The following is a 24,558-nucleotide window of genomic DNA, read 5'->3' as shown; positions in this document are numbered from 1 at the left end:
CAGTGTCTGAGTAAAATAACATATAAACCTCTGATCTTAACGTTTATACATTGATTCTTTCTTTTGCAATGTACTTTTCATCATTCAAGACCCCATATATATACATATATATATATATATATATATATATATATATAAGAAACCCCTCAATTTATCTGTAATAGTTGTAAAATATAATTCAGTTTCATGTTTGAAATTTGAATTTGCATAATAATTAAAAAAACTTTATTAGATATTTTCACAAAAAATTAACTATGAAGAATTCAGCTTGAGTGAAATATCGCAAAAAAAAACCTAATCTAAAAACGCTGCGAGTAAGTCATATTTATCGTACTTCATTCAGCCAGTCTGCGCAGAAAGACTTTCTGACGTTTACTGTGATTGATGTGATTTTTGATCGGTATAATAATACGGAAGACGGTAAATTATAGTCATAAATAGTTTGCAGTTTTGTAATTTAGTTGGTAATTACTAAAAAAAGAAATACAAATACATAGTTTCATTGAAAAATTATAAAACTGGGTTTTATCTGACCTACAATAAGCCATTTTCTTATTGAAGTTGGTTTCCCATTGGACAACGTGCCTTCCAGAATATCCGCTAAGTTTTGTGACTTTAGACTTTAAATACGTCAACATGCAGCTGTGAGAACAGAATAACAACACATTTTCCTCGGAAACAGCCGAAATGCTGGAAGTGATGTAGTTTTCATGTTGGTCCACTAGTTGGTGCTGTTGTTCGTTTCAGTGCCTGGACCAGGAGGTTCAGAGAAGTTGGGTTTTCACTCGTTTCCACAGAGTTTTCGAAAAGGTCCAGCGGAGGAGCCGTTTTTTAAAAAGATGTCTGTTGTCGTGTTCGTTTTTTCACTTGAAAAGGTTTTCGCCATTAGCCCATTCACAACTTGAATTATTCTGGAAGGCGTCCAGTCGTCTCAAGTCTCCTGGGACCGGGGTGACCTGGAGCATTGACGGAGCGTGAGGTAACGAGGAGGGCGGGGTCAGAGGTCGCCGCGCTCGAGGTCGGCGAGTGACGGGAGCCATCGATCAACACGAGTCCGAGAGCAGCTGCTCCGAAAAACAACTTCGCCCAGTGACCAGGAGGGGCTTCTGGTGACGGGTCAGCAGGTGCAGCGGCTCCCTGTAGACCCTGGACCTGGACCTGGACCTGGACCCATGACTGGAAATCTACTGAAGCTGAATCAGAAGAGGCAAAAGTACTCAGATTACTCTCTGAAGGAGAGAATTGTTTTAATATTTTACATCTTTTTTTTGTAGAAAAACGATCAAAAAGTGAATATTGCCAGACTTCCTGTTGTGCCGCTTTATGCAATAATGATGAAATATGTAATAATGTAATAAATGTTCACCTCATTATGTAACAATGTTGCATTTCTGTTATAATCTGCAACAGTTTGGAATAACTTGTTACATAATGCAACAGTTACTACAAAATGTGGGTGTTCCACTTTGTTTTTTAAGAAAATTAATTATTTTAATGCAAAAAAATTCAGATTCAGTTGGACTAGAATTCTACGTCACTCTTTGCTCCTGCTCGTGTCCATAGCGGTGGTAGAACGCAGGTTCTAGATCAGGTTAACTTTTTAAATCAGCTGCCATTGTGGTTTTTTTAGTTACGATCAATCAGTAATGTCACCAGCCACTCCCTTCTTCTTGAAGAAATTAAACCAGTTTGTTTGGTGCCACTGAGTTCATTGAATCATTTAACCTGCATTTTGTAACAACGGTTGTAAAATGGAACAAGTTTTTTATAAAATGCCTTCAAGGCTTTTATTACAAAATGTGGTGTTTTTACATGATGAGTTGAAAAGTTATGACCTTCTTGCTTGATGCGGCGCTGCGCTTCCTAATGTGTCATTACATGTTTGAGTGAAATAAAGTTGAATATTCAAGCTCTGACGCCGTCGTTTGGTTTAAAAAGAGAGATAAATTATTATGGTTCACGTCACACTTATATTTAAAATTCATCTTTGCTACATTGGGTTTAGATTAATTTCTTCAAAATAAACAATAAATTTACCCTCAATTTATTCCTTTTTCTTCAGATTTATTTTGCAGAAATGGTGCAGGCGAGGTGGATTCATGTCACAGTCTCAGTGTTTGTCGTCCTCGCCGAGTCGTTCCCGCTGTACTTCAGTTGATCTCACGTCTCCTGAACCGACTCTCACTCTTTGATTCAGGACGTTTCCGCTGACGTCACGCTGCTGTAAACGCTCTTCTTCGGGACGTCAGACTCATTAAAAGTATGTTAATTCTTGAGCCATGGCGGGATGTAACCAGGGAGACTCCCCGATGGTCAATGAGAGTCATAAATCCATCGCCAATGGCGGCGCTGCTATTGTTGGAGCGAAGCCGGAGTCGGACAGAAAAGGTGGACTCATAGATTTGGCTCAGAGGACAAAAGGGGAAGCATGCGAAATTGGAAATTTGGACTAAAAAAAGAAAGAAGAAACAAAACAAACCCCAGCATGGGAACTGGGGAGGGGCTTCTTATGTAAACCCCCCCGAACGAGAGAGTAATTCATGCTGCCATTGGTTTATAGAGGAACGAGACGCCACGTGCATTCCTCAGCTTTTCAGTCACGCCGCAGAAATGTGTCAGAAAATCATCAGATTTACGTCAGCAAGAGGGATCACTATAAAACTCTGGAATTCCACTCTGTCGTTTAGGCCTGATGTGAGTGAGGGGGTGACTCCCCCCCCCCCCCCCCCCCCCCAGGAGGTGTGACAGCCACCACAGTCATGAAGGCAGCTCATCAATGGCCAGAGTCCGGGGGCTATAAAAAGACCGGGGGCAGCCGAGCGCTGATCGTCCACAACGCAGAGACTGACTGCAGGACAAGCTTTTCCCCTGGACTCCGTCTGAAGAGAAGCTTCGTCCAGGTACGTTCCGGTCAGACCGGTCAGACCCATCAGACCCATCAGACCCATCAGACCCATCAGACCCATCAGACCCATCAGACCCGTCAGACCCATCAGACTCTCCACACCTCACCGTCAGCCTGCAGTCACTCCTGCCCCGGTCAGGACAGTCTGGGTAACTCTAGAAGAAAATCTGTTTGTGAAGAGGACCGGTTAAGTTAGTCTGGTTAACTTCAAAAAGTTCAGTTACAGAAAAGAGGACAGGTTAAGTTAGTCTGGTTAACTTTAAAAAGTTCAGTTACAGAAAAGAGGACAGGTTAAGTTAGTCTGGTTAACTTCAAAAAGTTCAGTTACAGAAAAGAGGACAGGTTAAGTTAGTCTGGTTAACTTTAAAAAGTTCAGTTACAGAAAAGAGGACAGGTTAAGTTAGTCTGGTTAACTTCAAAAAGTTCAGTTACAGAAAAGAGGACAGGTTAAGTTAGTCTGGTTAACTTCAAAAAGTTCAGTTACAGAAAAGAGCACAGGTTAAGTTAGTCTGGTTAACTTTAAAAAGTTCAGTTATAGTAAAGAGAACAGGTTAAGTTAGTCTGGTTAATTTTAAAAAGTTCAGTTTTAGAAAAGAGAACAGGTTAAGTTAGTCTAGTTAATTTTAAAAAGTTCAGTTACAGAAAAGAGGACAGGTTAAGTTAGTCTGGGTAACTTCAAAAAGTTCAGTTACAGAAAAGAGGACAGGTTAAGTTAGTCTGGTTAACTTTAAAAAGTTCAGTTTTAGTAAAGAGAACAGGTTAAGTTAGTCTGGTTAACTTTAGAAAGTTCAGTTACAGAAAAGCGGACAGGTTAAGTTAGTCTGGTTAACTTCAAAAAGTTCAGTTTTAGTAAAGAGAACAGGTTAAGTTAGTCTGGTTAACTTTAAAAAAGTTCAGTTACAGAAAAGAGGACAGGTTAAGTTAATCTGATTAACTCAATAGAATTCAATTTAAGTAAGTTTGTCCACTTGTAAAAAGTTAAGTTTTAGTGAAAGGACCAGATCAAGTTAGTCTGATTAACTTAAAAAAGTTAAGTTTAAGCTTAACTTAAAAGTTCATTTTATTAAAGCCAACAAACCATTTTTAACTTTTAACACAATTTCCAGTTGTTAAAAAAAGAGCAATGCATTTTAAGTTGAAATAACTTTAAAACATCACTAAAAAGACGTCTTCTTTTAAATGGATTAATCACCTATTTTAGTCACACTGAGTAAAACACGACTATATCTCCTGGTTTTTTTCCAGGATGATATTGAGCTCTGTGTGTTGCTACCCTGAGCTGCAACGCCCCTCGTGTCTCCGCTCCTGTGGAAAAAAATGTAGGATTTTTAGAAGGAAAAGTGATTTTTAAAATGTCTAATTTTAACAGGTCCTCCAAGAAAACATGGCGTATAAGACCCTGCTGCTGTGGGTGTGTGTGGTCCGGCTGTCTGCGCCCGCTGGAGGACGTCCTCTCAGGTAGCACAGCTCCAAAGACTCAACGCTTCCAAATACCTCCAGGAACTGAAGACAGATGTGTCCGCCGCCCTTTCGCTGCGGAATTGATATGACATAGTGAAATTTGGTCATCACAGGAGCTCCATATTGCACAAAGACTTAAAATAGGATAGTGGCACACAGGAAAGTAGAGAAAAAAAAAAAATTAATAATAATAATAATTAAAAAAAAAAATATATATATATATATATATATATATATAAATATAAATATTTGTGTGTTTTATATAAAAAACCGACTAAAACTCCTCAAATGAACCAGCTTAAATGAGCTCAATTATGATGTAATAGCTAAAAATAAACAGTTAAACATGAATAAATTATCAACATTTTTTCATGGGGATTTTCAATTTTTTTATTTAATTCAACTTAAAGTGATTTCATTCTGACTTTTATTATTGCGTCCAGATCCAGTTTTTATTTATGAGCTGATTTGATTTAAAGTGACCCCGAGAGCCTTTCAAGCTGGCCATTGTTTATAATGTATTATGATTGTGATTTAAAGCAGCAGATTACAGCTACACGAGAGGCTATTTAGAAGATGACTCGCTGGTTTATCTTCACTTTTGACATATTTATAGTGGAATAAACTGTCTCTTTCACTCATGAAGGTTGCAGACCTTGCCTGAGGAATTCATGCAACTTTCTCTTCTTGCTGTATTAACGTCACCAACCGTGTGTTTGACGGCTTCAGGAAGAGGACAGTGAGCGAAGTCCAGTTCATGCATGACCTGGGAGAGCACAGGCAGGTGCAGGAGCGCCGGGAGTGGCTCCAGATGAGGCTCCGGGGCCTCGACACGGCCAGCAGGGGCCTCGACGCGGCCAGCAGGGGGCTCCACACGGCCGGCGGGGGCCTCCACACGGCCACCTGGCCCCGGGACGGCAGTGGGGAAGAGGCAGCAGAGGGCCGGATGAGGAGCCGGCTGGAGGTCGGCGATCTGTCCAAGCTGAGGGATTTCACCCCGGAGGAGATCCAGCAGGCTCTGAACCTCCTGGAGAAACTTCTGCAGTCAAAACAGTCCTGATTTTACATTTCTATTTACTTTCTTTATTCCCTGATAAGAAACACATGTAGAGTTCCTTTAAAAAAAAAAAAAAAAGGAATAATTGAAAGCGTTTTCACTTTATTTATTTGATTTTATTGTTATTTATGAGACGGTGCCTTCATGAGGCCGAGTTTGTTATTTATCCACTTTGCCTTAACAGGTGGAGTTGTAACCCGCAGCTTCTCAGAGTTGGACCAACACTTTATCTTTTGTTTCTGAACATTCTGACGACACTGTGATCAACGGGCGGAATAATTGAATGTCTTTAAATGTTGAATTTGTTCCTTGATTGTTGCCCTAATCGCTTATTATTTTATTTGAAGTTTGGCTGTATGAAGTCAGAATCTATAGGACTAATTATCTGGTGAGCACTGGAGCAACTTAGATATGAAAGCTATATTTTTATATGGGATTTTCAAGTCAAATGTTGAAAATAAACTCTTTAACGTTGTATTTTTTACTTGTTTTGTACATTGATTAATACTGAGTTCTCAAATGTGGTTATTAAAATGTGTTTTTACTTATTTAATTTGAATAATTTGGTGTTTTTTTGTAGCTTTGTATAATCTTTATTGACACTGGGCGGCTGCAGCGAGATCACGCTCTTCTCGCGAGATTTCCAAACGAGATCTCCGCTTTTGAAATCAAAACAAACCTAAACATCGAGCGCTGGTTTATCAACAAAAATCCTTTTTTTTTAGGACTTTAACCCCCATATTGGATGTACAGGCCGCGGCATCCAACAACCGGATAAAACCTGGAGTCGGAATGTGACGCAAACAGGTAAAAAGGTAGTTTTAAACTGTTGTTTTTGGTTTCTGTGGAGGGTTAGCTTAGCGGCTAGCGGCTAACTTAAAGAGCAAAAAGTCTAAAATGTCTTTAAAGGCTTTAAAATATCTTTAAATCTCTTTAAGATCGGGCATTTAGTGGCGTCACGCTGTGTTTTATTATCAGGGGTGAATTCAAATGCATTCACAATCCAGTTAAATGGTTGATTCTATTGAAGATTAAAGCACATCAAATGTAATTGAAGATAAATTGACAGTTTGCGTAAATTTCTGCAATTAAAAACACTAAAAACAATTCATCTCTATCGTGATTTATACGTGAAAGTCAAACGACATCAAATCGGCAGATTACAGCAGAAAAGTACCTTATGATCACTTTGAATTTGCTCCTGATTTTACACGGCTATTTCTAATTTATCGTTATTGTTTAACTGTGTTGTCACGCGGGAAGCAGAAAAAAACCCACATTTAAGAAGTAACAGGCAGTTATTTTAATATCAGAAAACACACAGAGAAATTGATGGAAATTAAAGAACAATTTATTATTTTTCAACTATGAAGACAAACCTGTTTATTATATTATAAACCACAGTCAGACTCTGTGGTTCCAGCGACGTCCTCAGGCTGTGGAGACTGACAGATGTCCTCCCGGTTAATCCCTCACTGTGTGGGAGCTGACCATTATTTTTAAAGACTTGACCTACAGCGGTGACCTCTGACCTCTCCGTTTGGATCGGTCCAAGTAAAAGGGGTCAGACGGTGACCTTCGCTGGCAGATTGTGCTGTTGGTGGTAAATACACTTACAGTGGAGACCACCGGGGGATTAATGTGTGATTCCAGGATTTATCAGCAGATCCTCTGAACCTCGCTGACAGTCGCTCTCCTGTCACCTTCATTGACAACGTAAAGCGTCTTGAATTTCTTTGGTATTTCGAGGTGTTAATAGTGTATTATTTACGCTAACAAATTAACTTTTAAATTGTTTTGATTTATCTGAGTTCACATACTCTGGATCTCTGTTCCCTCAAACCAGTAAAATAATATCAGAATAACCTGAGATGGTGTACAGTCTTGAAATGTTTGACTTTAATCCAGCAGGACGCTTTTTCACATCATGACCTTAATCTGAATAAATGAAATAAATGCAATGTAAAAGCAACAATTATTAAATGGAACGACTAGTTAAAGATTAATTATAAAGACCAACAAAATTACACATGAGTTTTGTGGAATCAGCATGAAAAAGGTTATCCAATTTATTAATTATTGATCTCAATAACATCCATCCATCCATCTTCTCCAGCTTATCTGTTTCCGGGTGGTGGGGGTGGCAGTCTGAGCACCGTCACCCAGATCACATGGCACCGATTGAGAACCTTTCCTGCGGGCGGTGAGCCCACGGGAAATCTTAATAACTTGTTAAAATGATTTGTTTGAGGGACCGGGGTGGAATCTATTTATCCATCACATGGGGTTTTGTTGTCTTTTTTGCACTTTGCAACTCTGCTGTTTATTCCTCGGCCCGGGTCGGACCCGGCAAACGGCCCGGGTTTAGCAGTTTGTTATTTAGAACATTTTACATTTTGTTTCCTTTAGAAAACACAATAAATTGTCTTAGTACCTATCGTAATACTGAAGATCTTGTTAGCAGGTTATAGGGCGCCTTTAGGGCACCTCCTGTTTTAAGGCAAAGAATTATCTTATCTAGCAACGGTTTCGACCATCCAACCATCCATCTTCTGCTCCCAGTTTAACTGCGTGCGAGGGCAGGAAACACCTGGGCAGGTGAGGTGATTGCTCTGATTACTCCACAGTGATTACTGTGATTACTCCACAGTGATTACTGTGATTACTCCACAGTGTGGCTTTGACGTTGTTGATCATTCATGATCTTCATTGTTGAATAGGAAGTTCTCTGTCTCTGGGCTGCTCACGTACAAGTATTGTACTGTTGCACATGAATTAGAAACTCGGTTACTTTCATTGAATATTAATCATTTTTACACTTTAATCCCCCTGTGGCCGGCTCGGCCACGTTTGCGGCGTCCGACGTAGAAGTGGCGCTTTCCGAGCAACCGTGAACGCACCGCGGAGCGTCCATTCAGTTTCTCTCGGCGGCCTCAGCCTCCCCGTTTATTTCGGGTTTCCTCCTGTGTACCTGGTGCCCCCTCCTGTCCTCACCCCGCCGGTGTACCTGGTGCCCCCTTCGGTGTACCTGGTGCCCCCTCATGCGCCCACTCCCTCTGGTGGTTTTATTAGCGTGCTGGAGCCGGTGTCAGATGAAGAAGTGGCGGTTTCCGAGCCGCCCTGAACGCACCGCGGAGCGTTAATTCACAGTTTGTCTCGCCGGGGTCTGAAGCAGCAGCAGAAGAAGCAGCAGAAACAGTCTCTGCACCCTGAACCCTGCACCCTGCTCCCTGCACCCTGCTCCGGACCGAGTCTTCTCCTCCGTCTCTCCGCCCCTGTCCCGGTCCCGGTCCTGGTCCCGGTCCCCGTCCCCGTCCCGGTCCGCTGCCCCCGGATGTGAGCGTGTTTCTGCAGAACGATGCAGCCGGAGGCAGCAGGTGATGATCGGGGATGCTGAAGCCAGGAAGCCCGCTCTGGGAGGCTTTTGTGCGGCGGTGCTCCCGCAGCTCGCTCCCTGCTGCTTCGTCTTCACCTGGCCGTCCGACACGGAGCGGTAAGCCCCCCCCCCCCTTCCACCCCCCCTTATCCCCCCTCCACGTGCCCTCATTGTCCCGTTGTAACTGAGGGGGTTTTAGCGCAGTCATCGAGCGATGTGGACCTGGATCGTGTCTCCTGTCCCGGGTCAGGCTGCAGGGACACACAGCTCCTCCTCTGTGGAGGAACTCTGGGGTTTTTTAGCCTTTAAAGAGCCGTTCGCACCTTTCCCCCGAAGTGTGCTTTGTCCTTGGTGTTTGTGCTGCAGCAGCCTCCCCTCTCCATCACTGTGTCAGCAGCCCCCTGAATAATACATCGGACCCTCACCGGCTGCTTTTAATAGACTGCAGGGCTGCTGGCTTCAGTTACCGCGTTTCAGACCGGTTATCACATTAGACCTGTTTCCAGGTCAGTTTTTCCAGAGATTGCTGCAGGGCATTGACCGACCCCAAGAAAAGAAAGGGAGGGCAGACGTCTGATGGCCGCAGCGGTGCCCGGTAACAGGAAATTGGAAAGTGAAATTCCCCCCCCCCCCCCTTCTTCTTCGAGATGGGCTGAAATCCCGGCTGCTAGAGATTTGCACTGCCACATGAAGGTTGAGATGCTCTGCTTTTTCCTTTGTCTGCCCCATGGACCGGTTCCTGGACTGGCTCCTGGACCGGCTCCTGGACCCGTTCCTGGACTGGCTGCAGGACCAGCTCCTGGCCATCTGCCCGTTCAGCTCCACACACACTCCTTCACTTTTCATACATCATCCCAATAATGCTTAGAATTAAAATCCTACCTATCAGACGTAAAGTGTGTGTGTGTGTGTGTGTGTGTGTGTGTGTGTGTGTGTGTGTGTGTGTGTGTGTGTGTGTGTGTGTGTGTGTGTGTGTGTGTGTGTGTGTGTGTGTGTGTGTGTGTGTGTGTGTGTGTGTGTGTGTGTGTGTGTGTGTGTGTGTGTGTGTGTGTGTGTGTGTGTGTGTGTGTGTGTGTGTGGTGACCCCTTCCTTCAAGGACACCTCCTCATTCTGCAGCTGTTACAGACACAAAGGGTTTTTTTGGTTGTTGTTGAGCTCAGGCTTCAGAACTGAACTGTATGGGGGGGGGGGGGGTTCCCCACCGTGTGTCTCCTTTTATTTTATTTCATTATTTTGAGGAAAGTCTTGAGCCTCTGGTCCGTTGAGATGCATTGAGAAGAAAAGTGTGACCTTGACTGGAGGTGATGTCCTCTCCTCTGCAGCAGTGTTTAATCTTCCCCTGTGTGTGTTTGGTAGTCTCTTTTTTGGGGGGGTGGGGAAGGATTTCAGGGTCGAACCCCCCCCAGAGACCATTCAGACGCTGAGTGTGAGATCTTTAATTAAGACGAGTCGGACTCCGTCTCCATGTAGACGACAAAAACGCTGCTCCTGGTCCATTTCACCACGTTGGTAGTAACGAGTAGTTCTGCACATGCTCAGTAGAGCCACTCAGAACAAAGTTTCCTCCGTGTGTCACGACCCCCAGTTTATATTTTCCTGGGACTTGGTAGTTTTATTTTGACAGTCACCGTGATAACAATCCAACGTTGCCGTCTGTCCACTAGAATTGTCTCTGACTGTCTTTTTCTTCCTCCCTGTCTCCAGCTCTGAGCAGTGTGCCTTGGACTGCAGCCTCCAGCAGCAGGCGGGGTCCATGAGTCTTTACGGGGCCGGGGGCCTCGGGGGGCTGCTCGGAGGGGGGAGGGATCGAGGGGGAGAAGAACACCAGCGGGAACAGCGGCGGCGCTCCAGTGACCGATCCAGAGACTCGTCCCACGAGCGAGGAGAGAGTCAGCTGACGCCCTGCATCCGGAATGTGACGTCTCCCACAAGGCAGCACGGTGAGGGTCTAGCTGGGGGTGCTGCTCCTCCTGCTTCTCCTCCTCCTACTGCTCTTCCTCCTACTGCTCCTCCTGCTTCTCCTCCTCCTCCTGCTTCTCCTCCTCCTACTGCTCCTCCTCCTGCTCTTCCTGCTCATCCTCCTTTTCCTCCTCCTACTCTTCCTGCTCATCCTCCTTCTCCTCCTCCTACTGCTCCTCCTGCTTCTCCTCCTCCTACTGCTCCTCCTCCTACTGCTCCTCCTGCTTCTCCTCCTCCTCCTGCTTCTCCTCCTCCTACTGCTCCTCCTCCTGCTCTTCCTGCTCATCCTCCTTCTCCTCCTCCTACTGCTCCTCCTGCTTCTCCTCCTCCTACTGCTCCTACCGCTCCTCCTCCTGCTCTTCCTGCTCATCCTCCTTTTCCTCCTCCGGCTCCTCCTGCTCATCCTCCTCCTACTGCTCCTCCTCCTGCTCTTCCTGCTCATCCTCCTTTTCCTCCTCCGGCTCCTCCTGCTCATCCTCCTCCTACTGCTCCTCCTCCTGCTCTTCCTGCTCATCCTCCTTTTCCTCCTCCGGCTCCTCCTGCTCCTCCACCTCCCCCTCTTCTCTAACTCTGCCTCTCCTCCTCACAGATAGAGAACGTGGTGACGGCGGCTCCTCCTCCAGGTCCTCCAGTCCTCGCCCCCCCCGGGCGTCCCTCCCTCACCCCCATGTGGGCAGAGCCTCATTCAGGGGCCACGTCCCTCACTGCCCGGACCCCCTGGATATGATCTACGTGTACGAGCTGAGCAGCAAGGAGCCGCGTGGCGGCGGTGGGATGCGGCCCGGCGAGAGGGTGACGCTCATCGTGGACAACACCCGCTTCGTGGTGGACCCCGCCATCTTCACCGCTCAGCCGAACACCATGCTGGGAAGGTGAGACAGGTGTCAAACTACAGCTGTCGAAGACTTACACTGCAGGAGTGGATTTCAGGAGTAGAATTTAATTACAATATAATAAAACCTTGTGTATCAGTCGATAAAGATGTAGACTTGGTCATCTTGAAACGGTTTTAAACTTTATAAATTAGACCTATACACTATAGTCCATTTAAGTTTTTATTAAAACATCAATAAAACTTGACTATTAAATACAATTAAGAGCGATGGCGAGGTTGGTTTGATTCTGGGTTATGAGCCTCTGTGTGTACTCCTCTGTGAAAAGCTTTGAGAGTCCAGTTTACACATCATCAATATCATAATATGCTTCATAGAATATCTTTCATCAACTTAAAGTATGTTATGAAAATCATATCAAACACAAATGGGTGGAAAACATTTATTGTAGTTTGATAATAAAAGGCAGCAATGTACAAAGATATGAACATTTTAAAGTATATTACTTCAAAAATAGTCCACAAAATATCACATTTAGGACACATTGGGTGTATGTTTAGAATAGAAATAGTCACTTCTTTATTTTCTTTCTTGTTGCTTTCGATTTAAGCAATGAGGAATAAAAAACCCTCCATGTGACCATTTTAAAGCTGTAAATCTAAAGTGTTTGTAAATGTTGTTGAATAATTTGAGGAGTCACATGCGTATCTCGACAGTTAACACTAATCCATTACAGAAAAACATGTTAAAGTGTGGTTTATTTTTACAATCGTAAAGTTGTTCCTGGTTAAAACCTGATTCTTGGTGTTGGACCTCAGTGGAAACTGAAAATCTGGACTTTGAAAGAGTTTTTGTTCTTTGTTTTCCGCTCTTTGTTCAAACCGGAATTGCCCACAAGGGGGCGCCACCCCAAAACGGGAGGCTTTGATTGTCGTCAACACGGGAGGATGATAGCCGTTAGCCACTAACAGAACTAGTATATATGATAATAATAAATACAAACACCAGTACTGTAGCTAAAGTGCTTTTGGTCAGTTGAGCAAACACAAAAATAACATTTTTCTCTGTTGACCTAGAAAAATAACTAATATTTCCTTCAAAAGCATTGGTAGGTCTGTGTTGTGTTCGGATCGTCACTCTCAACAGCAGGAAACTTCACGTCCTCGTCTGGAAGCCGAGGTGCAGAGCTCCACCTGTAATTGAACACCTTCCTCGTCCTGTGTGTGTTTCAGGATGTTCGGCTCGGGCCGAGAAAACAACTTCACCCGACCCAACGAGAAGGGCGAGTTCGAGGTGGCGGACGGCATCAGCTCCACGGTCTTCAGAGCCATTCTGGTGAGTCAGACGCTGTTTCTGTCCTTCCTCCTGTCCCTCCTCCTCCTCCTCTTCTTCTCCTCGTTTACCGCACAGCAAACAAACATTACACGACCCCGTCCACACCGGCCTAAACCATCTTTTTTCTTCCCGTTATTCTCTCTTTCCGTTTTATCCACACGGCACCGTGTAGTACATCTACCAGACCTATAGGTGGCGCTGTAACACTGCCACAGAAATGCACCAAAACCAGAGAAGAAGACACGTTTTTTTTTTTATTAGATTTTTTAATGCCGCGTCGTGTGGACCATCGGACAAAACCGATGGTTACATGAAACGGCGTTGGCGTGTCGCCGTGTGGGCGGGGCCTGAGGACCCGTTTATGGGTGGTTTACACATAGGCACGATGCGTCACCAATTTTATTTTCCCGTCATTCATGGCACATTCCTAACATTCATAAAGCATCTGAACAGGGTTCTTAACAGGGCCTGTTGGTTTGTGATATTCTTGTCTTTGGCTGTTGGAAAATCCAGAATCTCCTGGATTGAGGAGGTTTGCGGCTCCGCGTGGCGATTAGTGGGGATGCGTAATGGAGCGTGACAGCATTTGTACTGTATTCTTGATGGTGAGGGTCCTGACAGGGTGGCGTGACGGCAGGAGCTTCACTCAGTCTGACGCTCCCCGCTGCAGCATCCTCTTCATCCTCCTCTTCCTCTCTGCACAACTCTAGAGCCCAACTTGGCATGAGAGCACAAACTTCCTCTTGATCAGGAGCAATGTGAACTGTTCTGCAGTTGATGGTAGAATGACTGGGTGTGTGTGTATATATATATATACACACACACACACAGAAAAACCTCTGATGTAGAGACGCCGTACTGGTCACGAGGACAAATTGTAGGAGCAGTTGATTCTGAAGGAACCAAACACCAAATATGTTATGTTGATTTAAAAGCACATAACTGAACCAATACAAGATGTATGCAATATAAATACATGTATAAACATGTATATAAGGCGTATACAAGATAATTGTTAAATCAGATTTAATTCCCTTCAGGGACCACATACAGTCCAGTTTCATCCTGAGGGGACCAGACTGGTCAAATATTACTAGAATCACCTTTAAATTTACACTAGAAAGTTTTTCTTTGTCGTGGTCACAGTGGACGTAATGAAATGGTCTATATCTCTGTAAGATCAAACAGTTAGTACTGAAGGTGGTTACAATCTCAACATAAAGTCAATTTTAGTGAAACATTCTGGTGAAAATACAATGAAATGTAAAATAAAACTTGTATAAATCCTCTATGACCTCCTTGCTTGGTGGGACCAGACTGGAGCCTCTTGGGGGGTTCTGGTCCTCGGGCCTTATGTCCTCTGCTGGAAAGGGAAAGTCAAACTTTCGTCTGCTCAGAGGACGTGACGTCACAATCATCATCCACCCTGTGCGCTAGGCTCCGCCCCTCTGAGGCCCTCTGACAGCGCGATCTGTACGCCGACTGCTCCTGCTCCAGAGCTACTGGACGCTTGTGTGAGGAGATCCTCCGTCTCCCGTCTGAACAATCACAGTTTAAATAAGATAAAGATCCAGAGGCTCAGAACTCCTGGAGTGAAACATAAAATACTTCAGGAAAGGTGGAGAACGTCGGGCAGCAGAAGTAGAGATAGTTTCTGGAACGTTACGTTATGGAAGGTCAAGGAAGTGAACCAAGATTGTAGTATGGAGGCAATCATGTATCACCCGCGGCCCGGCACAGTCTGTGGACAGACGATGCGGAAATCATGGAGGGGGAGACAGAGAGGAGATTCACAGCACCGCACCGTCCACTGCGGGGAAGTGGCGATTATTCACATCTCTAAACTAATCTCCTGACACCACAACGTCTGAATATTCCAATAATCCGGTCCAATCCAGGTGTTTTGGTCGTTTCAGTGTCGCTCAGCTTGAAATTTAGCAGGAAAACTTGTCTGTTGTCCTCGTCAGGCAGGTTGTCCTCATTAAGGTGTGTTAACAGGTAAATATGTGTCGGTGCACAGTGACGTGTCCAGTACAGGGTGTTACCGGGTCCACTCCTCAGAGGTTCTACTGTATATATATATATATATATATATATATATTTTACGCCCTGGGCAAACACCCACACCTCCATCAGACCGCATCTTAGGCGGGGTAATTCCGTTTTCCTCTCGTGCGTGGTGCGCACCCTTCACAGATTGCGCCCTGGGCGGCTGCCCACATCACCCATTGCAAAATCCACAACTGCATATATCAAATTGTCCCGATTCAGAACATTCATGACAGATTAGTGACAGAAAGTGACGATGTGCACAACAGCGCAGAACAATACTGGTGACCGTGCCTAATGAGTCATGATGATTTGCCGTCGTTTCGTGTAATTTATTGTAACGCGTGATAACGTCGATATGGCGCTTTTCAACTAGTTCCTACTCGGCCCTACTTCACTCGACTCGCTTCGTATTTGACGCTTTTGCATTACTTGTTAGTACCTAGTACCAGGTACTTTTGTGGTACCTGCGCGGCCGAGGTTCCCAGCGAGCTGAGGCCAGTAGATAATGTGACGGCAGCAGACGGCAGCCTCTGATTGGCCGGCGCGTCACGACACATGAGTCAGGAGAGCGACCCGTTTACCCGCCATTTTTAAAACCCGATTACAACCAGAACGCTGACAAACAGAGATGAAGCTCAGAAATCGGTGAAGCAGTGACGAGCTGCAGACGTTTCTTTGTCTGGTGGCGACCAGAGGATTCAGGAGCTTCATGGAGCGACACGCTACCAGGATCAGGAGGTCGTCCACCCACAATTGCACTGGTGTTTAGGATTAACTGGTTTCCCTGTTAACTGCTGACAGATGTCCTCCAGCGTCTCCTTTTCACAGCAGATGATAAAAACTCGACCAGAATCCGTAGCTGCCCTGGAGAACGCCGCTTAAACGTGTTTCCAATAAAGTTTAAAGTATCCTAGCGTTGGTCTTATTTAAACATCAGCTGCTGCTAACAGCTGGTGGCAGAAGTCATCAGTCAACAGGGGCACTAGTGAAACCGAAACACCGGACATTGAAGCACCATTGTAACAATCCACATTTTGTATTATTATTAATAAATATGTGAAAATATATATACTATTAAATCCAATGCAGATTTTGTGTTTTCGGTTCAGAAAACTTTCGCTTTTACCAGACAACGTTCTGTAAACAATGTCGGTTTAACGGAAGAAACGGTGACAACGATGCAGTTAGCATGTCGGGCCAGCAGTTGGTGCGTTGTTGTTATTGTCCATCTACTGAGCGTGTGCAGAAGAACTAGTTGGTGTTGACCAGGAGCAGAGTTTCCGCCGTCTACAAGGCGACAGAGCCAGAGCGTTTTCAAAAAGTTCCACCGTGGGAGCCATTTTCAAAGCTGTCCATTTTCAGTGGCTCCAAGCTCTGTTGTCATGGAAACCGACCCCACAACGCCACAAATGTTTTGTGTTTTCTCTTGAAATCAACGGAAAAATACTACCATATTTTTTTATTTGAGCATCCTTCTGGAAGCTTCTATGAGGATTATTTACCAGCAGCATGGCATGCATGTAATTTGACACCAGCGTCATTGGCTGGCTGGCTTCCGAGATTTTTTTCAACATGGGCTTTTTTTTTTTTCTTTTTCTGTTTTTACTAAACATGAAAGCACAATGTTGGCGAGGGCGTCCTCCAGGGGGCGCCACCTCCAAGTTTGTTTTGTTCAGGAAACGACGTCATGGTGTGACGAAGGCAGGTCCCCCCCCCCCCGCCCCCCCCCCCCTCTCTCCCTCTCTCCGAGTGAAGTGGCGTTAATAATGGCGTCCTGTTTTCTCCCCGCCGCTGCTGCTGCCTGCGCCTGAACCTCCGCCTGCGCCCGCTCGCCGCCTCATGGCAGGATTACTACAAGAGTGGAGTAATCCGCTGTCCTGACGGCGTCTCCATCCCCGAGCTGAGGGAGGCATGTGACTACCTCTGCATCTCCTTCAACTACAGCACCATCAAGTGCAGAGACCTGAGTGAGTATGGAGGGATGGAGGGATGGAGAGAAAGGGAGACCTGAGTGAGTATGGAGAGAGAGAGAGAGAGAGAGTATAGAGGGATGGAAAGAGGGAGAGAGAGAGGGAGAGAGAGACACTACAGCTCCTCTGTTGTGAGTTCACCTCGTTGTTGTTGTTGTTGTTGATGTTGTTGTTGTTGATGCCTCAGACTGGGGTTTGTTGTTGTTTAAATGTTCTAACATCGGAAGATGAAGAAGCTCCAGAACATGAGGAGAGCATTGTTGTTGTTTAACAGAGCTGCTCCTTCCACCCTGTCTCCTCCACTCTGTGAGGCTGCAGCAGCTCTTCATCCTCTCCTCCATGTGGAGTCAGCTGTGTTTGTCATGTTGGTGTGGGTGGAGGAGGAGGAGGAGGAGGAGGAGGAGCTGCTGCTGCTCTAAGTAGGTCATGATTAGCTCTCAGCCTTAGTTCTGGTTATGGAGGCAATCTGCTTCAGTTGAGCTCTGATCTGAGATTAATTCATCACATTTGATTACATCTCAGTGTTTAAGAGAATAATACAAACATTTTACATGTTCTGACAACAAAATCATCTTTATTTATTCAGCTTTTTATTGTGTGTGGATTCAATCTCAATGTAAAAAAACTTTATTGTTTAGCTTGTGGCTACATCTTTATTAGCATTAGCTGGTGGCTACTTGTTTAGCATTAGTTGGTGGCTTCATGTTGAGCTTCCATGTTCCATGTTTAGTTCCGTGGATCAATAATCTGACTGGCCTGTGAGGAACTGAAAGGAACCGTTTCATTTTCACTCAGGAACCTAAAAACAAAGCCCCTGTTGTTTTCTCTGGAATCTCCGCTCTAATTCTTCCACGTCCAGAAGCCGTCTTTAGTGTTTGAGTGATTGTGATTTCTGCTCTCAGTGTGTTTTTAACCAGAGTGAAGCCGCAGTGAGGCTTCAGAGTGTTTCTCGGTGTGTTCGGTGTGTTCAGTGTGTTCACGCCAGCGTCCAGACTGGAGTGAGAGTGGAGGAGAAAGATATTTAAAGATTTTAAAGCTTCTGTGAGCCGGCACAAAGAAAGGAGGACAGAACAGGACATTTATATTTAGAACCTTAAAACCTAAACAGATCCAGAACTCGGTGAGCAGCGGATTTAACTTCATTTATAGAAACACACACACACACACACACACACACACATACAGTGTGTGTGTTCGTGATTGTTTGTGAGTAGCGTGGTGTCTCACTGTCTCACCTGGTGGTGATCTCTGGTATTACATGACTGATTAATCTGCTTCAGTTCTCATTCTGAGGATTTGCTGTAAACCGGACGTTCTGTTCACTGAACACTTCACACTGAGTGTGTGTGAGCAGGTTTAACGTACTAACCCCCCCCCCCCCCCCCCTACTCCCCAGGCGCCCTGATGCACGAGCTGTCCAACGACGGCGCCCGTTGTCAGTTCGAGAGCTACCTGGAGGAGATGGTCCTCCCCCTGATGGTGGCCAGCGCTCAGAGCGGCGAGCGGGAGTGTCACGTGGTGGTGCTGACCGACGACGACGTGGTGGACTGGGACGAGGAGTACCCGCCTCAGATGGGAGAGGAGTACTCCCAGAGTGAGTCCAACCTGGTACAACTCATGCTTACTGGAGTACTTCTCCAGGACAAGGACAGGGAAACTTCTCCAGGAACATTTCGGCTCCTACTGACACAACTATTTATACACTATTTATACACTATATAGGCTCCCTGAACTTCTCAGAAAAACATACCTAAATATACATTTCATGTTATTTTTAGCTTATTCACACACCAGTCCTTTTTCATAAAGAGTCTTAACGCTTGGCTACAAAGGGCTTTAAAACTTAACTAAAATGGAAATACAGTGCTAAAACTATCATTAATGGGGGGAAATGCTAGACAGCTTAACAAAAAGAACTACGCTAGAATTAGTTGAAGGAAAAAATAACTTTAAAATGAAGGGGAAACTGTCCCCGGCTGGCTCAGTTGGTAGAGCATGAGACTCGGTCTCAAGGTAGAGGGTTCATGTCCCACGCCGGGCGCCACCTTCCTGTGGGCTCTCCTCCTTCCTGTGGGCTCTCCTTCTTCCTGTGGGCTCTCCTCCTTCCTGTGGGCTCTCCTCCTTCCTGTGGGCTCTCCACCTTCCTGTGGGCTCTCCACCTTCCTGTGGGCTCTCCTCCTTCCTGTGGGCTCTCCTCCTTCCTGTGGGCTCTCCTTCTTCCTGGGTGATCTGGGTGACGGTGCTCAGACTGACTTGTTGTTTTTGTATATGTTCTGTCCAAAAAATCTAAATAATACAATACTGCCTTTGTGTAATGTCATATTTCTGTATCTTGTTCTCAGTAAAAAAAGATCCTTTAAAAAATGAAGGGAAAACATGCACAACTGCTGAAAAGAGCGCCAAAGTGGTTAATAATCTCAAATCTCAAAATTGTCTAAAAATGCTAAAACAAAAAACAAAGGAAGGGTGAAAACTTGAGCATCAGGTCCAAAAACAGCTGAAGATATTATGAAATGTTTCCCATTCCAAATTGTAATTGAAACTTAATGAATGCAGATTTTTTGCACCGGTTTAGCTGGTGAGAAGTGACTTATACCATGTGTGACCACTAGATGTCCCTATATGACAATAGAAAACTGCTACAGCATCACTGTATTTACCTGATAGAGCAGAAAATGTCTCCAAAAAGAAAAATATCCACAGAAGAATTTAAAGTAAAAATAGAAAACAGAAACGGAGTGAGTGAAGAAAAGCAGAGAAACTTTTGACGACCGGTGTGACCAGGCCTGTCACGATAACAAAGTTTGCTGGACAATAAATTGTCCCAGAAATTATTGCGATAAACGATAATATTGCCGTTTTGATACCATATTTCCACTAATATATCAATAATGATATAATATTGCAAGTATACCCTTTTAAAGATAAATATACTTTTATTTCTTAAGAATATTTAAAATTGGAATTGTATTATGAAAACAGAGATTGTAAATATCCAAAGTAAAGAATCATAACAACCTCATCTCCCCCTCTCCTCCTCACGGGGTCTCATGCTGCTCTCAAGTGTTCCAGGTGCCCCCCCCCCCCCCCCCCCCCCCCCACACACACACACACACACACAAGAGTGATTGACAGGCAGTGTTGGGAAAGTTCAGTTTCTACATGAACCAGTTCAAAGTTCAGTTCACAAATTTTAAGATGAACGAGTTCAGTTCATAGTTCTAAATTCAGAGTTCCAAAAATGAACGAGTTCATAATTCTTTTTTTTCAATATGTTGCTGCGAGCTTTGGAGTTACGTGATGCACCTGAACGCATCACCCAGTATCGGCAGCATGAAGCTTGTGAACCCTTAGAAAGCCTCCTCGTTCAAAGCTTGTAAAAAAAAATATATTTAAAAGTAGCGGCTTGTCGTTTGAAAAGTACGGTAACCATACGAAGATGAAGTATTAATGGTGGCGGCAGAGTCTGGGGTAGAGCTGCTGTCTTCTACTTGTTTTTGTCGTGATGCTTCACATGTTGATGACGTATGCGGCGGTGCCACTCTGGTGGCTGCTGTTGCCAGATTGGCTGTTTTCCCCCCGACATGTTAAGGCCCGTTTACAGTGAGCCTTACTGGGTTTTCACTGGAAGCCTCAGGAATCTGGCAACTCTCTAAAACAACATTAAACTGTCAGAGCCGTTCACAGTGACGTCTTTGGTAAAGGAAACATTCTCGAGCCTGGCAAACTTATCAAGCTCATTTTTAATTATCGTAAAATTAATTGATTTATTGATTATCGCGACAGGCCTAGGTGTGAGCTTTCGTCAGGACAATACGGTATTCTATGTCCAATAGAAGTTGGGTTCTGTGTGAGCTTCAGTCGGTAAAAAGACCTTTAAAAAAAAATGAAGGTTTGTGGTTCTTGTCTCCTCTCCTGCAGTCATTTACAGCACCAAACTTTACCGCTTCTTCAAATACATCGAGAACCGAGACGTGGCCAAATCTGTGCTGAAGGACCGAGGTCTGAAGAAGATTCGTCTCGGGATCGAAGGTCAATATTTTAAATGGAGTCATGAGATCCCGCAGCTCCGATAGGACGTTAACCTGTTACCATGTCACCCTGCTAACATGTTAGCCTGATAGTACGTTAGCCTGATAGCATGTCACCCTGCTAGCATGTTAGCCTGTTAGCATATTAGCCTGTTGGCATGTCATCCAGTTAGCATGTTAGCCTTTTAGCATATTAGCCTGTTGGCATGTCATCCAGTTAGCATGTTAGCCTTTTAGCATATTAGCCTGTTGGCATGTCATCCAGTTAGCATGTTAGCCTGTTAGCATATTAGCCTGTTGGCATGTCATCCAGTTACCATGTTAGCCTGTTAGCATATTAGCCTGTTGGAATGTCATCCAGTTAGCAGTAGATGTTTGTGATTGGACCGTCGAAGCTATATCTGTCCTTACTTCCTGTCTTTGCCCCGCCCCCTTCAGGCTATCCCACCTATAAGGAGAAGGTGAAGCGGCGCCCCGGGGGTCGGCCGGAGGTCATCTACAACTACGTGCAGCGTCCGTTCATCCGGATGTCGTGGGAGAAGGAGGAGGGGAAGAGCCGCCACGTGGACTTCCAGTGCGTCAAGTCTAAGTCTAGCACCAACCTGGCGGCCGCGGCCGCCGACATCCCACAAGACCAGCTGGTGGTCCTGCAGCCGCCGGGGCCACAGGTGGACGAGCTGGACCCTGGGGGGCCGCCGCCTGGCGGGGGGCCGGCGCAGGAAGGCGCCGCCCACAGCGTCCAACCTCAGGCCACCTACCACTACGAGCCGGACCCCGACACACCGTCCCCCTCCGCATGAGACAGACGGCCCCGCCCACAGCCCCGCCCACTGCTCTACCACATGAAGCGGCCTCGTCCACTGTTCCACCGAATGATGTGGCCCCTCCCACAGCCCAGCCCCATGAGGCGGCCCCGCCCACTGCTCCACGAGTGCCACGCCAAGCAATAAAAACCTCACCTCCTGTTTTTCTACCAGTCCTGAAGCACAAACCTCACGGGCTAACGAGCTAACAGGCTAACGAGCTAAATGAAACTCCTCAGGCTTCCTGTTGCTTTACTCATTCTCCTCCTCTTCCTCACCTTCCTCTCATCAGGCTGTGACTCCACCCACTTTGTCGTTTATTCAATCGGAAGACTCTGACACGTGTGTGTGTGTGTGTGTGTGTGTGTGTGTGTGTGTGTGTGTGTGTGTGTGTGTGTGTGTGTGTGTGTGTGTGTGTGTGTGTGTGTGTGTGTGTGTGTGTGCGTGTGCGTGTGCGTGTGCGTGTGCGTGTGCGTGCGTGCGTGCGTGCGTGCGTTCCTGCATCACACTATTTCTCCTGCAGCGTATTTTTTTCACTTTTTTTAAAAATGTTGATTTTCATGTTGTTTCGTTCCTGCTGTTTTATTTTTGGTTTTTTTACAGTTTTTTAGTCCTGTGCTGCCCTGAGTCGTGACCGAAACAAGAACTGCACAGTTTTCTGTCACCGGACATCAGGAACGACGTTCCCACAATGTTTTTGTAATAAATGGATTCACCACAGCGCCGCCTGTCTGATTGACTTCTTCTGGTGTGTGTGTGTGTGTGGGGGGGGGGGGGGGTAGCACCGGTTAATATAATGTCTCAGAGTGTATGGAAAAGATAAAGGATCATTAAAAACCCACATTACTGATGTTTATTTCCATTTAGCTCGTCACTCGAGCAACAAGGAGAACATTGTGAATTCCGTCAACAAGCCAAACCCACATTGTTGGAAGACACGGTTTAGAAAGAGTGAAGGAAAATGAGCTGTTCCTAGTTCGTCCACTTGGGCTTGCACTGTTCCAGCTCATAACGCAACACAGAGATTTATACCTGAACCATGACGGTGCTCTGGAGACCTTATTGCTCATAATTCTCTCCGTTTCCACTAAAGACTGCAGAATCATTGTGTGAAGCGCCAAACTATTACCCAGATCAGCACTTTTACATGAACCGGTGGCAGGTGACGTTTCAGATTGTTCTCTAGTTTTCTCAAGAATAAAACTGTTGTTAATAATAGATTTTGTTGGAAATATATTAAATGTGGATATATTCAGGTCCTGAGGTGAGGTTGTCTTGAATGTGGCCTCAGAACTGATTTTCTCGATCATGTTAAAGTATTTTTTTACTTGCAATAGCAGTCATCAGTGTGCACAGAGAGGGGATCTTTAATTTAGCGTCATAAAGTTCTTTGTCACGACCACCCCAACCCTAACACCCCAACCCTAAAACCCTAACCCTAACCCTAATACCCCAACCCTAACACCCCAACCCTAACACCCTAACTCTAACACCCTAACCCCGAACCCTAATTCCCTAACACCCCAACCTGACACCCTACCCTTAACACCCGAGAACGCTAACTCTGACTCCCTAACACCCTAACACCCTAAACCTAACTCTCCAACACCCTAACCTTAACACCCTAACCCCCTAACTCCCTAACACCCTACCTTTAACACCCTAACATCCTAACCCTAATTCCCTAACACCCTAAGCGTAACACCCCAACACCCTAACATCCTAACCCTAACACCCTAACCCTAACACCCTAACACTGACTCCCTAACACCCTAACACCCTAAACTTAACTCTCCAACACCCTAACCTTAACACCCTAACCCCTAACTCTCTACCTTTAACACCCTAACATCCTAACCCTAATTCCTTAACACCCTAACCTTAACACCCCAACACCCTAACATCCTAACTCTAACTCCCTAACACCCTTATCTTAACATCCTAACACCCTAACACCCTAACACCCTAACACCCTATTTTTTGCTCATGATCTAACATTTTTCTTTTTTTTTTGCTCATGATCTAGAATTTTTCTTTTATTTGCTCATGATCTAACATTTTTCTTTTTTTATTTGCTCATGATCAAACATTTTTCTTTTTTTATTTGCTCATGATCTAACATTTTTCTTTTTTTTTTGCTCATGATCTAACATTTTTCTTTTTTTATTTTCTCATGATCTAACATTTTTCTTTTTTTTTTGCTCATGATCTAACATTTTTCTTTTTTTTTGCTCATGATCTAACATTTTTCTTTTTTTATTTTCTCATGATCTAACATTTTTCTTTTTTTTTGCTCATGATCTAACATTTTTCTTTTTTTTTGCTCATGATCTAACATTTTTCTTTTTTTATTTTCTCATGATCTAACATTTTTCTTTTTTTTTTGCTCATGATCTAACATTTTTCTTTTTTTATTTGCTCATGATCTAGAATTTTTCTTTTATTTGCTCATGATTTAACATTTTTCTTTTTTTTTGCTCATGATCTAACATTTTTCTTTTTTTTGGCTCATGATTTAACATTTTTCTTTTTTTTTTTTTCTCATGATCGAACATTTTTCTTTTTTTTTGCTCATGATCTAACATTTTTCTTTTTTTTTTTGCTCATGATCTAACATTTTTTTTTTGCTCATGATCTAACATTTTTCTTTTGCTCATGATCTAACATTTTTCTTTTTTTATTTGCTCATGATCTAACATTTTCTTTTTTTTTTTGCTCATGATCTAGCATTTTTCTTTTATTTGCTCATGATCTAACATTTTTCTTTTTTTTTTT

At 44.5% G+C, this 24,558-nt stretch overlaps 1 protein-coding gene across 3 annotated transcripts; it reads left to right on the top strand.

The window, feature by feature from the left end:
- The first annotated feature begins 6,068 nt into the window (after positions 1-6,068).
- On the top strand, positions 6,069-22,508 carry LOC308116382 (BTB/POZ domain-containing protein 10-like). Of its 3 annotated transcripts, none has more exons than XM_080474550.1 (8): positions 6,069-6,230; positions 10,505-10,740; positions 11,349-11,631; positions 12,825-12,927; positions 16,826-16,946; positions 18,346-18,543; positions 20,871-20,981; positions 21,419-22,508. In XM_080474550.1, the coding sequence occupies exons 2-8, from the start codon at positions 10,554-10,556 to the stop codon at positions 21,778-21,780; spliced, it is 1,365 nt and encodes a 454-aa protein (XP_080330676.1). In that variant the 5' UTR covers positions 6,069-6,230; positions 10,505-10,553; the 3' UTR covers positions 21,781-22,508. The 3 variants fall into 3 exon arrangements, with proteins under 3 accessions (XP_080330676.1, XP_080330677.1, XP_080330675.1); XM_080474551.1 differs by having other exon boundaries at positions 6,079-6,238; XM_080474549.1 differs by lacking the exon at positions 6,069-6,230 and adding an exon at positions 8,548-8,916.
- Positions 22,509-24,558: the final 2,050 nt, after the last annotated feature.

The sequence above is a fragment of the Lipophrys pholis genome (genome assembly GCF_963383615.2).
Source record: "Lipophrys pholis genome assembly, chromosome: 11".
NCBI classification, from domain to species: Eukaryota; Metazoa; Chordata; class Actinopteri; order Blenniiformes; family Blenniidae; genus Lipophrys; species Lipophrys pholis.
The sequence above is the reverse complement of the archived record's forward strand: the minus strand, read 5'-3'. Positions and strand labels throughout refer to the sequence as shown.

Excerpts from the sequence above, each read along its gene's own strand:
- LOC308116382 (XM_080474549.1), top strand. The coding sequence starts at position 8,804 with ATGATCGGGGATGCTGAAGCCAGGAAGCCCGCTCTGGGAGGCTTTTGT. Across the intron at positions 10,741-11,348 it reads GTCTCCCACAAGGCAGCACG|ATAGAGAACGTGGTGACGGC; the intron begins GTGAGGGTCTAG and ends TCCTCCTCACAG. Across the intron at positions 12,928-16,825 it reads CGGTCTTCAGAGCCATTCTG|GATTACTACAAGAGTGGAGT; the intron begins GTGAGTCAGACG and ends GCCTCATGGCAG.